Source organism: Procambarus clarkii, chromosome 35 (assembly GCF_040958095.1).
Source record: "Procambarus clarkii isolate CNS0578487 chromosome 35, FALCON_Pclarkii_2.0, whole genome shotgun sequence".
NCBI classification, from domain to species: domain Eukaryota; kingdom Metazoa; phylum Arthropoda; class Malacostraca; order Decapoda; family Cambaridae; genus Procambarus; species Procambarus clarkii.
The window spans coordinates 33,160,438-33,174,481 of record NC_091184.1 but is presented as its reverse complement, the minus strand read 5'-3'; the positions used below and the strand labels follow the sequence as shown (position 1 = coordinate 33,174,481).

The 14,044-nt window shown below is 36.6% G+C and overlaps 1 protein-coding gene across 4 annotated transcripts; it reads left to right on the top strand.

Moving 5' to 3' along the window:
• The first annotated feature begins 1,332 nt into the window (after positions 1-1,332).
• Positions 1,333-12,919, top strand: LOC123768387 (estradiol 17-beta-dehydrogenase 8). 4 transcript variants are annotated; one of them, XM_069336281.1, is made up of 6 exons: positions 1,345-1,540; positions 7,255-7,371; positions 8,695-8,888; positions 9,544-9,725; positions 11,280-11,407; positions 12,720-12,919. In XM_069336281.1, exons 1-6 carry the CDS (start codon positions 1,504-1,506, stop codon positions 12,809-12,811), a joined length of 750 nt encoding a protein of 249 aa, XP_069192382.1. In that variant the 5' UTR covers positions 1,345-1,503; the 3' UTR covers positions 12,812-12,919. The 4 variants fall into 4 exon arrangements, 3 of the variants coding, with proteins under 3 accessions (XP_069192382.1, XP_069192384.1, XP_069192383.1); XM_069336283.1 differs by having other exon boundaries at positions 1,356-1,483; XM_069336282.1 differs by lacking the exon at positions 1,345-1,540 and adding an exon at positions 4,765-6,861.
• The last annotated feature ends 1,125 nt before the right edge of the window (positions 12,920-14,044 follow it).

The window sequence follows — 14,044 nt, the reverse complement described above, 5'->3', positions numbered from 1 at the left end:
GGCGGGCTCTGGGTGTTTGACTGTTCGGGCTCCAGGTGGGTGTCTGTCCGGCTTCGGGTGGGTTCTTGGTAGGGCATAGGGTTGGCTGCCCAGACAAGTACAAGGGGAATGTTGTCTACGCTTATGTCGACCGTGCTCTAAGCCACAGCTCAGGATGGAAACAAGTCGATGAAGAACTCTGTAGGGTAAGGCAGGTCCTAGTCAACAACGGCTTCTCCAATGGTTTCGTTGAAGACATCATAAAAAGGAAGGTGAAACACCATGCAACCTCTGAAGAGTCAACTAACACAACACTATACACTATAATTAAAATTATTAATTACTACTATACACTGATAACACAACTGTTGTTTTCCAATAGTTGTGTTAGTCCTACATTGCTTTTTTATCACTAGTAAAACGGTCTGTAATATTGTTTAAGACTTCTCTGGTGATGGCCTAGCTGGTTGTGGGAAGAGATATGTTTCTTAATGGAGCCCTGTTGCTTATGCATTGTTAATCGCCTGGAAAGAGATGTTGTTGTCTTGCCTATATACTGAGTTCTTTGAGGCTTACAGTCCCCAAGTGGGCATTCGAAGGTATACGACGTTAGTCTGCTTTAAGGCGTTCTGCTTTGTGTCAGGAGAGTTTTTCATGAGTAGGTTGGCTGTTTTTTTGGTTTTATAGTAAATTGTCAATTGTATCTTCTGATTTTTGTCTGTAGGGATAACGTTCCTATTAACAATATCTTTCAGGACCCTTTCCTCCGTTTTATGAGCTGTGGAAAAGAAGTTCCTGTAAAATAGTCTAATAGGGGGTACAGGTGTTGTGTTGACCAGACCACACACTAGAAATTGAAGGGACAACGACGTTTCGGTCCGTCCTGGACCATTCTCAAGTCGATTGTCAATCGACAATCGACTTGAGAATGGTCCAGGACGGACCGAAACGTCGTCGTCCCTTCAATTTCTAGTGTGTGGTCTGGTCAACATACTTCAACCACGTTATTGTGACTCATCGCCTGCAGGTGTTGTGTTAGTTGAGATAGATATATATATATATATATATATATATATATATATATATATATATATATATATATATATATATATATATATATATATATATATATATATATATATATATATATATATATATATATATATATATATATATATATATATATATATATATATATATATATATATATATATATATATATATATATATATATATATATATATATATATCGTGTAGTGTACTCTATATATCAAAATATATTACTTTGAAACCCCTATCAGTCACTAAATAAAAAATTGGGCTACTTTTATTACAAATCCGCTACTTTTAGAGCGTCAGCTCGCTACTTTCCGCAATTTGGAGCTGACAACCCTGTCCTGCCCTCGCCGCCTCTACCACCCGGCTGCTGTAGTTATCTCACTAGCCTCTATAGTGGTCTGCCGCACGCTACAAACCCTTCATCAAGAGCACTGACTAGTCTAGAGTACTGTATCTTCTAACGAAATGTCACTTTTCGCCGGGAGAGCAGCTTTGGTGACAGGTTTTTATCAGGTTTTTAAGTTTGTTATTAATGTTTTTTCCTGCCCGAAACGCTTTGCGTAATAGTGGCTTTAGGCGGTCCGTCTAATTACCACAAGCTACACAAGCTTCACAAAGCTTCAGAAAGCTTATGTTAGTAATGAATAAATATGATATATTTACTCATTATAATGTTGGTGCTGAATGTACAACACGAGAAAACATAATTTAACCTGAAAAAGTATATTTTTATTAAGAAATTGGACGAAAATAAAGAGCTGGTGACGCCAAATAAAGTCGACGAAACAAGCGTCAGGTTAGGTTAGGTTAGGTTAGGTTAGGTTAGGTTAGGTCAGGTCAGGTTAGGTCAGCCTAACCTAACATATCATATTTATTCATTACTAACGTATTGCCAGGAAGCTTTCTGAAGCTTTCTGAAGCTTGTGTAGCTTGTGGTAATTAGACGGACCCAGCTTTAGGCTTTGTATGTACTAGCTCTTATCTATAAATCTATCAATTTTTGTAAAATCTCTTGTATGTATGTACCTTACCTGAATAAACATTTATTTATTATATTTATTTGGTAGTCCTATTGGCACTCAGTTGAATGATCAGTATAGAGGTATCCAAAACGACCCCCCCCCAAAAGGCAATCAGGATATGTTGGTAATGCCATGCATGCCTGCACAACATGCATAAAAACACATCTGTTATTTACATATCACATATATCATTTATTTAAGAACATAAGAACAAAGGCAACTGCAGAAGGCCTATTGGTCCATACGAGGCAGCTCCTATTTATAACCACCCAATCCCACTCATATACTTGTCCAACCCGCGCTTGAAACAATCGAGGGACCCCACCTCCAGCACGTTACGCGGTAATTGGTTCCACAAATCAACAACCCTGTTACTGAACCAGTATTTACCCAAGTCTTTCCTAAATCTAAACTTATCCAATTTATACCCATTGTCTCGTGTTCTGTCTTGTGTTGATACTTTTAATACCCTATTAATATCCCCTTTGTTATGTCCATTCACCCACTTGTAAAGCTCTATCATGTCACCCCTAACTCTTCGCCTTTCCAGTGAATGCAACTTAAGCTTTGTTAATCTTTCTTCATATGAAAGATTTCTAATTTGGGGAATTAACTTAGTCATCCTACGCTGGACACGTTCAAGTGAATTTATATCCATTCTATAATATGGCGACCAAAACTGAACTGCATAATCTAAATGGGGCCTAACTAGAGCAAGATATAACTTGAGAACCACACCAGGTGTCTTGTTACTAACGCTGCGATTAATAAATCCAAGTGTCCGATTTGCCTTATTACGAACATTTATGCATTGATCCTTTTGTTTTAAATTCTTACTAATCATAACTCCCAGATCCCTTTCGCAATCCGACTTCGCAATCTCAACACCATCTAGCTCGTATCTTGTAACTCTATCATCATTACCTAACCTCAGAACTTTACGTTTATCAGCATTAAACTGCATCTGCCAATCCTTTGACCATTTCAAAACCCTATCTAGATCAACTTGAAGTGATAGTGAGTCCTCCTCCGAATTAATTTCCCTACCGATTTTCGTATCATCGGCAAATTTGCAAATGTTGCTACTCAAACCTGAATCTAAATCATTTATATATATTATAAACAACAGAGGTCCCAGGACAGAGCCTTGAGGCACTCCACTTACAACATTTTCCCACTCTGACTTGATTCCATTTATACTAACTCTGTTTCCTTTGGTATAGCCATGCCCTAATCCAGCTTAATATAGCACCCCCAATACCATGAGACTATCTTTTTAATCAGTCTTTCATGTGGCACTGTATCAAAAGCTTTGCTAAAGTCAAGGTACACAACATCACAATCCTTACCACTATCAACTGCCTCAACTATGCTAGAATAAAAAGATAACAAATTTGTTAAACATGAACGGCCATTTATAAAACCATGTTGCGACTCAATTATTAACTTATGTTTTTCAAGATGAAGACGAATTTTATTTGCTATTATAGATTCGAGTAACTTTCCCACAATAGACGTTAGGCTAATTGGTCGATAGTTAGACGCAAGTGATCTATCTCCTTTCTTAAAAACTGGTATCACATTAGCAACTTTCCAAAACTCTGGCACTCTGCCCGACTCTATTGATTTATTAAATATGGTTGACAGTGGGTCACAAAGCTCCTCTTTGCATTCTTAAGCACCCTGGCAAACACTTCATCCGGCCCTGGGAATTTGTTTGGTTTGAGTTTTACTATTTGTTTAAGAACATCCTCCCTGGTAACTGCTAAACTCGTCAACCTGTCTTCGTCCCCACCCACATAGACTTGTTCGGAATTTACACATTCACATACAGTATGTTATTTTATATGTAAACATAGATTATTCCATTTTGTTGCCCTTAGCCTAGGTACTCCTGGCCACTATTTTAATTATAATACAATAATAATAATTCATTGTGTCAGGAGACAGACAGCCACTTTATTCATATAGTATATGTTAGGCTTATATGCGGTGGGTGTTCCCACGCACACACTTTAGCGATTAGACCACAACATGGCCTAGTCGCTGGAGCAACTAGGCCATGAAGGTTTCCATGAAAAACCTCGGGAAACCCTTGTTTTTTCAGTAGAACTCCAGGTTGCAATCCTTATACCATATTATGGTCTAGTCACAAGAGCATGTGCGTGGGAACATCCACTGCATAGATTCAAACCCTCATCACGGCTCCTACGGATTTTCTCATTACTGTATTATTATTATTATTATTATTATTATTATTATTATTATTATTATTATTATTATTGGTATTATTATTATTATTGGTATTTGCCCATTATTATTATTATTATTATTATTTATTTGCCCGAAACGCTATGCGTGTCAGTAGCTTTACAAGAATGTAAAATCAACTTTATTTCTATGTTCTCTCTTAACCCCAATACTGTATGCCCTAAAAAGTTAATGACTTTTCACCTATTTTGCAACATCTGGACTCTCCATTCTCAACACTGGAGAATGCCATTTTACACATCCACAGATTGAATGTCAGGTTAACTTGTATATAGCACATACCATCCAGAAATCATTTAATACCTATTCTGCTAAATACATGTAATGAAAAAATTTAATTACTAATTTATAAAATTGTCTTGACTTTATTACAGTGGCACCTTAATTAACGAGCGGCTCTATTTACGAGCATTTCCAGTAACGAGCAAGCCACTCAAAGCAAATTTGTCTCTATTGACGAGCTTCACCTCTATTAACGAGCAAAACCACATGGTGCTTCCTAGCGTCTCGCAGGTTCTCGCAAATTCTCGGACGCTTCCGATGCTAGTGTTGTTGTTTTATTGCACACTGACAAGCATCCATCTGGATTTATTTGCGCTTTTCTTTTGTTTTTTTGTGGTTTTGTGACTGCAATTTGTAACGCATGATGTCACGAAAGAAGCTGCTTGCTAAAGACAGTGTTGGGAAGGGGAAGAAAGCGACAATTACCGTGGAAGTGAAGAAGGAAATCATAGCAAAGCACGAGTGTGGTGTGCGTGTGACTGATCTCGCCAGGGAGTATGGCAGGTCCTCATCAACGATTTGTACCATTCTGAAGAGGAAAGAACAATTTAAGATGCTTGAGGTGGCTAAAGGAGTTACCAAGGTTAACAAGAAACGTCCAAAAATCCTAGAAGAGGTTGAAAAGCTACTGCTAGTTTGGATGAATGAAAGGCAATTACATGGCGATAGTGTATCTGTAGCTGTTGTTTGTGCAAAGGCCAAGAAGTTATATGTGGACCTTGTCAGGAAGACACCAGGTGCGTCGTCTGAAGAGGAGGAGATATTTAAGGCAAGCCGTGGATGGGTGGAGAAATTTAGGAAGAGAATCGGTATCCACAGTGTTGTGCGACATGGGGAGGCTGCCAGCTCTGATAAAGCTGCTGTCAAGAAATTCGTATCAGAGTTCCAGGAATTTGTTGCTAGAGAGGAGTTCTTGCCCCAACAAGTTTTTAATTGTGACGAGACTGGCCTGTTTTGGAAGAAAATGACGAAGAGGACCTACATTACACAGGAGGAACAATCTTTGCCAGGCCACAAACCAATGAAGGATCGGCTTACTCTCGTGCTCTGCGCCAATGCAAGTGGCGATTGCAAGGTCAAGCCGCTGCTAGTCTACCACTCAGAAAATCCACGCGTGTTCAAGGCATGTAAAGTGTACAAGGCGCGACTGAATGTGATGTGGAGGTCCAATAAGAAATCCTGGGTCACGCGGATATTCTTCACTGAATGGGTCAATGATGTTTTTGGCCCTTCAGTGAGGAAATATCTTGAAGAGAAGCAGTTGCCACTCAAGGCCTTGCTTGTGCTCGATAATGCTCCTGCACATCCTCCACAGATGGGAGAAGAATTGTATCCCGAAAATCAGTTCATCACCATCAAGTTCCTTCCTCCCTAATACCACTCCACTCCTCCATCCTATGGAGCAGAAAGTCATTGCAAACTTTAAGAAACTCTACATGAAGGCCTTGTTGGAGAGGTGTGTTGATGTGATAGACAATACAGAGTTGACCCTCAAAGAGTTCTGGAAGAACTACTTCAATATCCTGGGTGCCTTACGTTTGATCGATAAGGCCTGGGAAGGAGTGACACGGAGGACCCTAAACTCTGCATGGCGTAACCTGTGGCCTGAGGGTGTCCCTGAGCGAGACTTCGAAGGTTTCGGTCCTGCACTTGCCTCTGCATCTGCACCTGTGGAAGACCCGGAAGTGCATCTAGTGGATGATATTGTTGCTCTGGGGCAAACTTTGGGTCTGGAGTTGGATGCTGCTGATGTTCAGGATTTAGTGGAGGAGCACAGTGAGGAACTGACCACTGAGGAACTCCTGGAACTTCAGAAGGAGCTTAATCAAGAGGAAGCACAAGAGCTCTCATCAGGAGAGGAGGAGGTAGGGGAGGATGCTGCTGCCTCTTCAAGTGAGATCAGGGAAGTGTTGGGAATGTTTGAAAAGGTGACCGTATTCTTAGAAAAACATCACCCTGATAAAGCAGTGACAACCCGATGTGTGAACATGTTTAATGACAATTTGCTGTCTCGTTTTAGGGACATCCTAAAACAAAGACAAAAGCAATTGTCAATAGATACGTTCTTTGCAAAAGTAGAGAAAAGAAGAGCCAGTGATAGTGAACCACAACCCGGTCCCAGTGGGGTAAAATTCCCAAGAAGAGAGAGCCCACCTGACTCAGAGATGGATTCTCCTTCCACACCATAACCCCTCTCCTTCCCACCTTCCCCATCGTCTCCCTCAAGCCAGCAACGACTCTTCATAAGGTAAAGTAAACATGAAAACAGTACAACAAAACATTTATAATTACATGTGCAGTATTATATTTACATAAAAAAAGTCATACAAGTATGGATGTTTTTGGGAGTGGAACAGATTAAATTTATTTCCTTTATTTTAAATGGGGAAATTTGTTTCTTAAGACGAGTTTTCCACATAACGAGCTCGGTGCCAGAACGGATTAAACTCATTAATAGAGGTGCCACTGTAATTTATTTTCTAATCTGCTTCAAATTCTGCCATAAATACTGTGTTTATTTACATTACTCTTTCATTAGTACCATTGGCAATCTGATTGAAAAAAATTACATGATCATGATGGAAAAATAGGATTTGTTTTCTTTAAAATATGTTGTTTTAAAATAAGATATTATTCTTAGGTGCTGGAGGGGGAATTGGACGAGCTGTTTGTCGCATACTGGCAAGAGATGGAGCACGAGTTGTGGCCACCGACTTGAACCAGAAAGCTGCTGAAGACACTGTTAGTATGCTTATCAGTAAGTAAATTATTCTGATATATATGTACTGTATGGACTCAATGTCACTCACTGTCTGTGTAAATGTACCAAGCAAGTTTATCTATTACATTTTCTTGTTAAAAATAGTGTTATAATTCTTGTTTACTGTTCTAATTACAGTATAGAATGGTTAAGAAATTTTTTGATTGTGTTCATTCTTGATACAGTAACAGTATTAGCGAGCTACCTGTCTCTCATCATAAAGAACAGTACAGTAACACATTTTGTGAAATTTTGTTCTGGTCTTTCAAAAACCTTCAAAGTATTTGTAAATTAAAAGTAACAAAAAATCTATAGTTCCTAACTATGCTCAACAGTACATAAATAGCTTAATTGTTTCTGTGCTGTTTTATGTGATTTACTCGCTTGCCAGAGATTTTTATGGCTCGGTTGTGCATATTTATACCTTTCAGGCCAGGAGGTACATAGGATTAATTCAGGACTAAACAAGACACAACAAATATTTTTGCTCACAGTGAGCCCTAATGGGTATAGCAATTATGCCAACATTTTATGCCCAGGAGCTGCTTTTAACTGCTTATAACTTCATACAACTTCATACAATTTATTTTAATTAACTCAAGAAGTATCAAAATTAAATACTGTATTGTTATTTCATTTGATCTTGTTCACTTACAAGCAATATTAGCTATACAAATAATCCAAAATACTGTTGTATTAACCATCACAACAGTAACTCAATTAATCTGCTGCCTCCTAACTCTAGCACAACCCTTGTCTCATGAGTCTAAACCTGCACCTTTGGATTCTGTTAATACAACACTTGCAAACAGTTTGCTCCAGTGCCTGTAAAGGATAGAATCTTGATTTTTTTTATGTGAATGTTTACTGCATTTTTTTAGAATCTTGGTTCTTAAATAGTATCTTGTGATTATATTTAGCACCTTTAGTATGTTTTGCATTTACAGAAAACAAAACTATACTGTAAATACTGTACTGCACATAATTTTCTTCATCTTGACAAATATTGATATGAATCATTGAATATTGATATTGAATCAATATTCAAATATTGATTCAGTATGACAAATATTGATATCAGTACAATATTGTAAAGCATCATTAAATATTTTTGGCCATGCTATAAACCTATCTTAATTTGGTATAAATGTTCTACTATTTCCACAAATTTTTTATAGTTTTAATTGTATTTTACACATTTTTTAACCATTATTAATTCTCAGTACACTGTATAATAGAAACAAGACAGTTTTGAGCTGCTGTACAGTATAAGAATTTAATTAAGGTGAATATTATCTTTACAAGAAATCTTAATTTCAGATCCCGATGTTCATATGGCCCTTGGCATAGACGTCACCAATAAAACATCAATAGAATCTGTTATCAAATCGGCCTTTGATAAGTTCCAAACTCCCCCTTGCCTCATAGCCAATGCTGCCGGTATCACACGAGATAACTTTCTGCTTCAGATGGATGAGCAAGCATTCATGGATGTTTTAGATGTGAATGTCAAGGTATGAATGACCTTTTTCAGAAATAATTTAAAATTTATCTAATTACTGTGCTACTGATATTTATATCTTGCCACTGATATTATGTATTCAACCTGATGTTCTTATCATTGTCACAAATGGAAGATGCTTGTGTAACTTTTCCTTACACTTTAGTTTTATAAAATGTTGTACAGGACCACATGTAGATTTATGAATCGGTACAGGATTGTTAGTTTACACACACACTGGTCAAGTGATTAGCTTTTATTTATATAAACTATTTTTCTTACTTTTATTCATTTAAAACTTCCAAAATAGCCTATTTTCTCTTGAATAACTGTTATTTTCATCTTAAATTATATTTGTTTTACAGTCAAGAAAATGAGACCTACAAAGGCCTAATGTAGCAAGGTATTTATATAAAGGCGAGACAAGGAAGGGATGGGTGGGGTGTCTGACTAAAGGCTTAAAGTATAGGCCATTGTGTATGACAGTGCTACAATAGTTTTAAATATAATACGGTACAGTAATCTGATTTAAAAAGGATAATACAGTACACTAAGATTTCTGGTGATCTTTGAATAAATTATCAAATGATTTGTAATAGTTTGTGTATTTATAACTGTATGCTTTTATCAGTTTTTTCCTGTGACATTAATAATATAACCTTTTACAGGGCACTTTTCTGGTTACTCAGGTAGCTACAACAGCTCTTCTAGAACATGATCTGACTTCAGGTTCTATTGTAAACTTTTCCAGCATTGTAGGGAAGACTGGGAACATCGGCCAATGTAATTACAGTGCCAGCAAAGCAGCAGTACAAGCCTTGACTAAGTCATCTGCATTGGAATTAGCAAGGTACAGTTTCTTGTTTGCAGATCTTGGATAATATGTGCAGTACAGCATTGTATTTTTGCAGCTATTTTGTGTTGTCAACCATGATTTTGTATGACAGTAAATCTAAAAGCTGTATGCAATTTTTGTTATCGTCATTTGTTTAGTGTAGTTTAAGCAAAATTATCTGGAAATATAATCACTGGATCTGTGAGGTGTACACATCATCAGAATTGTGTAGCTACATACTGCTGTGTATGGGACACTTTAAAAAATACTGAAATAATTAATTTCATCAAAGAAGCTGTTGTGAGTAGCCACATGACAGGACTCTAAGGCCCCCCCCCTTACTATCCCCTGTCCCCCGAGTAATTTTTCACTATACTGTATTTTGTCAATTTTCTTTTTTTATTGCCATTTTAAAGCTTTAATTATTAGCTACATTCTGAGCTTTATTTGAAAAAATTGGTCAACTCCTAAATATTTTATTTTGATTGTTAATAGCAAGAAAATCTTGCAATAATGGCAAGTTGCCACCTAATATGTTGTTTTGTAGTGTTTGTTTTACATTTTCATAGCAAAAAAAATACATTAACTAAATACAAATCATTGAAAAATATTAACTAAATACAAATCATTGAAAAATATTTACACAGTAAGTACTCTATATAATTAAAATTAATGTTGTTGAGGATTTGCGACACTTTTTGCCAGGAAAATTAAACTCTCAAAATACCATTTCTTTATTTCTTTTAGTGAAAACTGGTTTTTTTTTATTTAATTATAATGAAAATTTCATCAATACATAAGTCAACAGGCTTCGCAGCTTATACTGTTGGATTTCTAAAATTTGCTTAAACATATTTTTAGTAAAAAAATTATTACAAGAAAATATAATTTAGTTTGCACAGTATCATTTATAGAACCTTTTTTGGTCTTTCCAATAATACCAAAGAAATAACTTTGAGGTAATAATTATTTGCAAATTAATATAAAGAATAGACATAATTTTTTAATTTTTAACATAATTGTTAGGGATTATGCTTGTGGTTAAAGCTTTAGTATCAAAGAAATATAAATCTGAAAACATTATTCTAGAGTAAAGTTGACTTGGAAGTCACCTTAATCTATGCACATTCTTACCATGCTGTTAATATTAGTTTCACTTGCAAAGAGTTTTATGTCTCTCGCAGTTCAAGTTCTCCAATGCTACTCAATATTTCAGATATTGGTTTTGGCCCTCTATCAACCCACCATCATAGGCATTACTTCAGTCCTTTTTTAAATTACATTTTTAGTATTCATTCAACATTATAGTACTGTACAGTACTTTTGTATTATGCTTTGAACTTTTTGCATTTTCCCTTACTATGTCATCATTCTATCATCAAAGTTACAGTAAACTTTAAGACTCTGAACCATTAACATTTGCCTAAGAGTGATTGTTACGGCCAACCATTTTTTCTACATGAATTAATTATCATTTTGTGTGAATTATTTATCTGCTACTTTTACTCAGAGCTGAATTACTAGATTTTTTAAATATTCAGTTTTTCCTTGCTCTTGCTTTCCTCACAGAGTGGGTGTTCGTGTGAACTGTGTGCTTCCTGGATTCACCAACACTTCAATGGTAGAAACTGTGCCAGAAAAAGTGAAGAACAAGCTATTGAAACTTACTCCACTCAATAGACTAGCACAACCTGAAGGTAGAGTGGGAATGTCTGTAATGCCCCAGGAATAAATGATAATGGCTGTCTGCTGAATGATTTGCACAGTGAAAGAGAGTTGTCTATTATTAAACCATTTTTTAAATACAGTCTGGCTATACATAGAGGGGTAAATATACATGGTACAGGGCAAGTTATGAATGTGCGGAAAAGTCTAATTGGCTATGTGCGTGTTGAATGAGTCACCGATACATGTGATATGATTGGAGGAGGAAGAGGAATATTGGAATGTTTGTCTAGTCATATGTTAGCACTGTATTGTGTAAGACCAGATTAAGTTTTAAAAGATTCAAAGAGGTGAAAGAATAGTTACAAATTTGAGTGAGAAAGTTTGTAGACGAGTACAAAAATTTGAACTGATCATGTTCAAAAGCAAAAGACTGAACAAATGAATTTTAGGGATATATGGAAGATTTAAAGAAGTATTTGGTTAAGAATGTCAAGGAAGTGTATGGGGGTGCACAAAGTGATAAAAAAATGAGAAGGAAATAAATGTGAATGGTGAAGTGGTCAATCAATTTAAATACCAGGAGTGTATGAATAATAGAAAAAGGAATTTGTGTAATTGATTTGGAGAGTTGGTCAGTTGGGGAAAGAAAAGTAGCTGGCATAATGAAAGCACTGATTAGAAAACTATAATAGGAATAGAGGATGGCAGGAGGCAGCATAATGAAGGGATAGTGCTGACTTTTATGTACAGTTGCAAGACATTGTAGGAAAATCAGTACAGTACCTTGAGCTGTAGAAATGGATAACGGGAAAAGCATGTGTGGTAGTAGGAGAATAAGAGACTACTGTATTGTTAATATGTACTGTACAATGTTACAAGATAATGAACAAATAGTAGAGGAATGGCATTTGTATTGATGTATCACAAGAGAGAGAGAAAGAGATTTGTGTTTTTAAGGTTATTCATAATGTTTTATTCTGAGACACTGGCATTTGAAACTGGCAATACCTTTATCAATCACATGCAATAAGTAAAATTTTAGTCAATTCTTACATGATCTATTTTTGTGTATGCTTACTGAGGATGAAATCATATTTTCTGCACATTGTATGTATCTTGAAAGAAGTAAGTGACTTCTGCTCAACTGATCTTACAACCAATTACTTATACATATTTGTACTCTGATTTTTGCACTTGTAGATGCTATACAGTATTGAGATCATCAGAAAATGACATGTGTGAAGATCTCTCTTGTCTGATACAATTTTGAACATGAATTTGAAATCAGTGTGCTATGCTTTCTGTAGGAAATTATTTTAATACAATTTTTTTCTGAAACAGAGATTGCTGAGGTTGTAGCATTTTTACTCTCCGAGAAAAGTAGCTTCATGACGGGTGCCTGCGTCGAGGTGACAGGGGGACTTGCAATGTGAGTGATACAGAGGCAAAAGGATAATTTTTTTTTAATGGGGATTTTATGTGTATATATAATACTCCTCATGTCATTCATATTATATCATTAAAGAAAATGTAAACAAATATGTGCTTGTATATTTTCCCCATTTATTTTATCATTAATCTCAGCAATGTCAGTAAATATTTTTGATGGACTTTTCTGTCTAATACCAGTATGTTTTTGTAACTTTATATATTATGTTCCTTCTGTATCTGAAAAGTTTATGGAAAGATCTCCCATCACCTCTGCATTCTAAATTATTAGATACAGTTAGTATAACAATTTAAATTATTTTGAACTAAGCTCTGTTAACATTACTGAAACTGTCATAATTATAACAGCTCAATTATTTTTGGCCATTATATTAAAATGCATATGTAGCAAGCTACAGGAAGCTAGAGAGAGCGTGTGAGAAGAGATGGAGAGAGGGTGACATGGGTAAGGGAAGCTGGGAGAGATAGAATGAGAGGCATGTTCTCATTTCATCATTTCTCATCTCATTCATTCATTCCATTTCATTTATTTTCATTCATCATTCATTTCTCATCTCATTTCAATTCTCATCTGAGAATTCTTCTCAGATAGGCTGAGAGGAAAAGGGAAAGAGGGGGGGGGGGAGGAGGGAGGGAGGGAGTTATCAGTGGAAAGCACCAAGCCATTACGACTATATAGCACTGGGAAGGGGTCAGGATAAGGATTTGGGATGGGACGGGGGAAAGGAATGGTGGCCAACCACTTGGACGGTCGGGGATTGAATGCCGACCTGCATGAAGCGAGGCCGTCGCTCTGCCGTCCAGCCCAAGTGGTTGGGTAGGGGGGGGGGGGGGAGGAAGAGATTTAGTGAAAAAGGGAGAGTGGGTGAGAATGAGAGAGAGAGAGGGCAGCTGTGATGGGAAAAGAGATAGGGGAGGATCTAGTGAGAGAGAGAGAGTTAGGGATTGTGAGTTAATAAGATGTTGCACCTCCAGCTTGCATAACCACACTTACTACACCATAATTAGAATCTTTAACTCAACCACCACCCTGAATTTTCATTAATTTGTTCTTGTATTAGTTTCCGGATTCAGGGAACAAGAAGTGAGGTAAAGGGAAAAGACATCTTGATATGCTGCTGTCTATGTATGTGCATGGTATAGGAACACATTAGGACAGTCATGGGCCTTTCAGTTTGAATAACTCCCAGCCACTTAGTTAACACAACAGATGAGAG

What these genes read in the sequence shown, in the direction of transcription:
- LOC123768387 (XM_069336281.1), top strand. Translation starts at nt 1,504, where the DNA reads ATGTCACTTTTCGCCGGGAGAGCAGCTTTGGTGACAG. An exon ending in CACTGTTAGTATGCTTATCA is followed by an intron (nt 7,372 to 8,694) that starts GTAAGTAAATTA and finishes TCTTAATTTCAG; the next exon opens with ATCCCGATGTTCATATGGCC. An exon ending in TTTTAGATGTGAATGTCAAG is followed by an intron (nt 8,889 to 9,543) that starts GTATGAATGACC and finishes AACCTTTTACAG; the next exon opens with GGCACTTTTCTGGTTACTCA.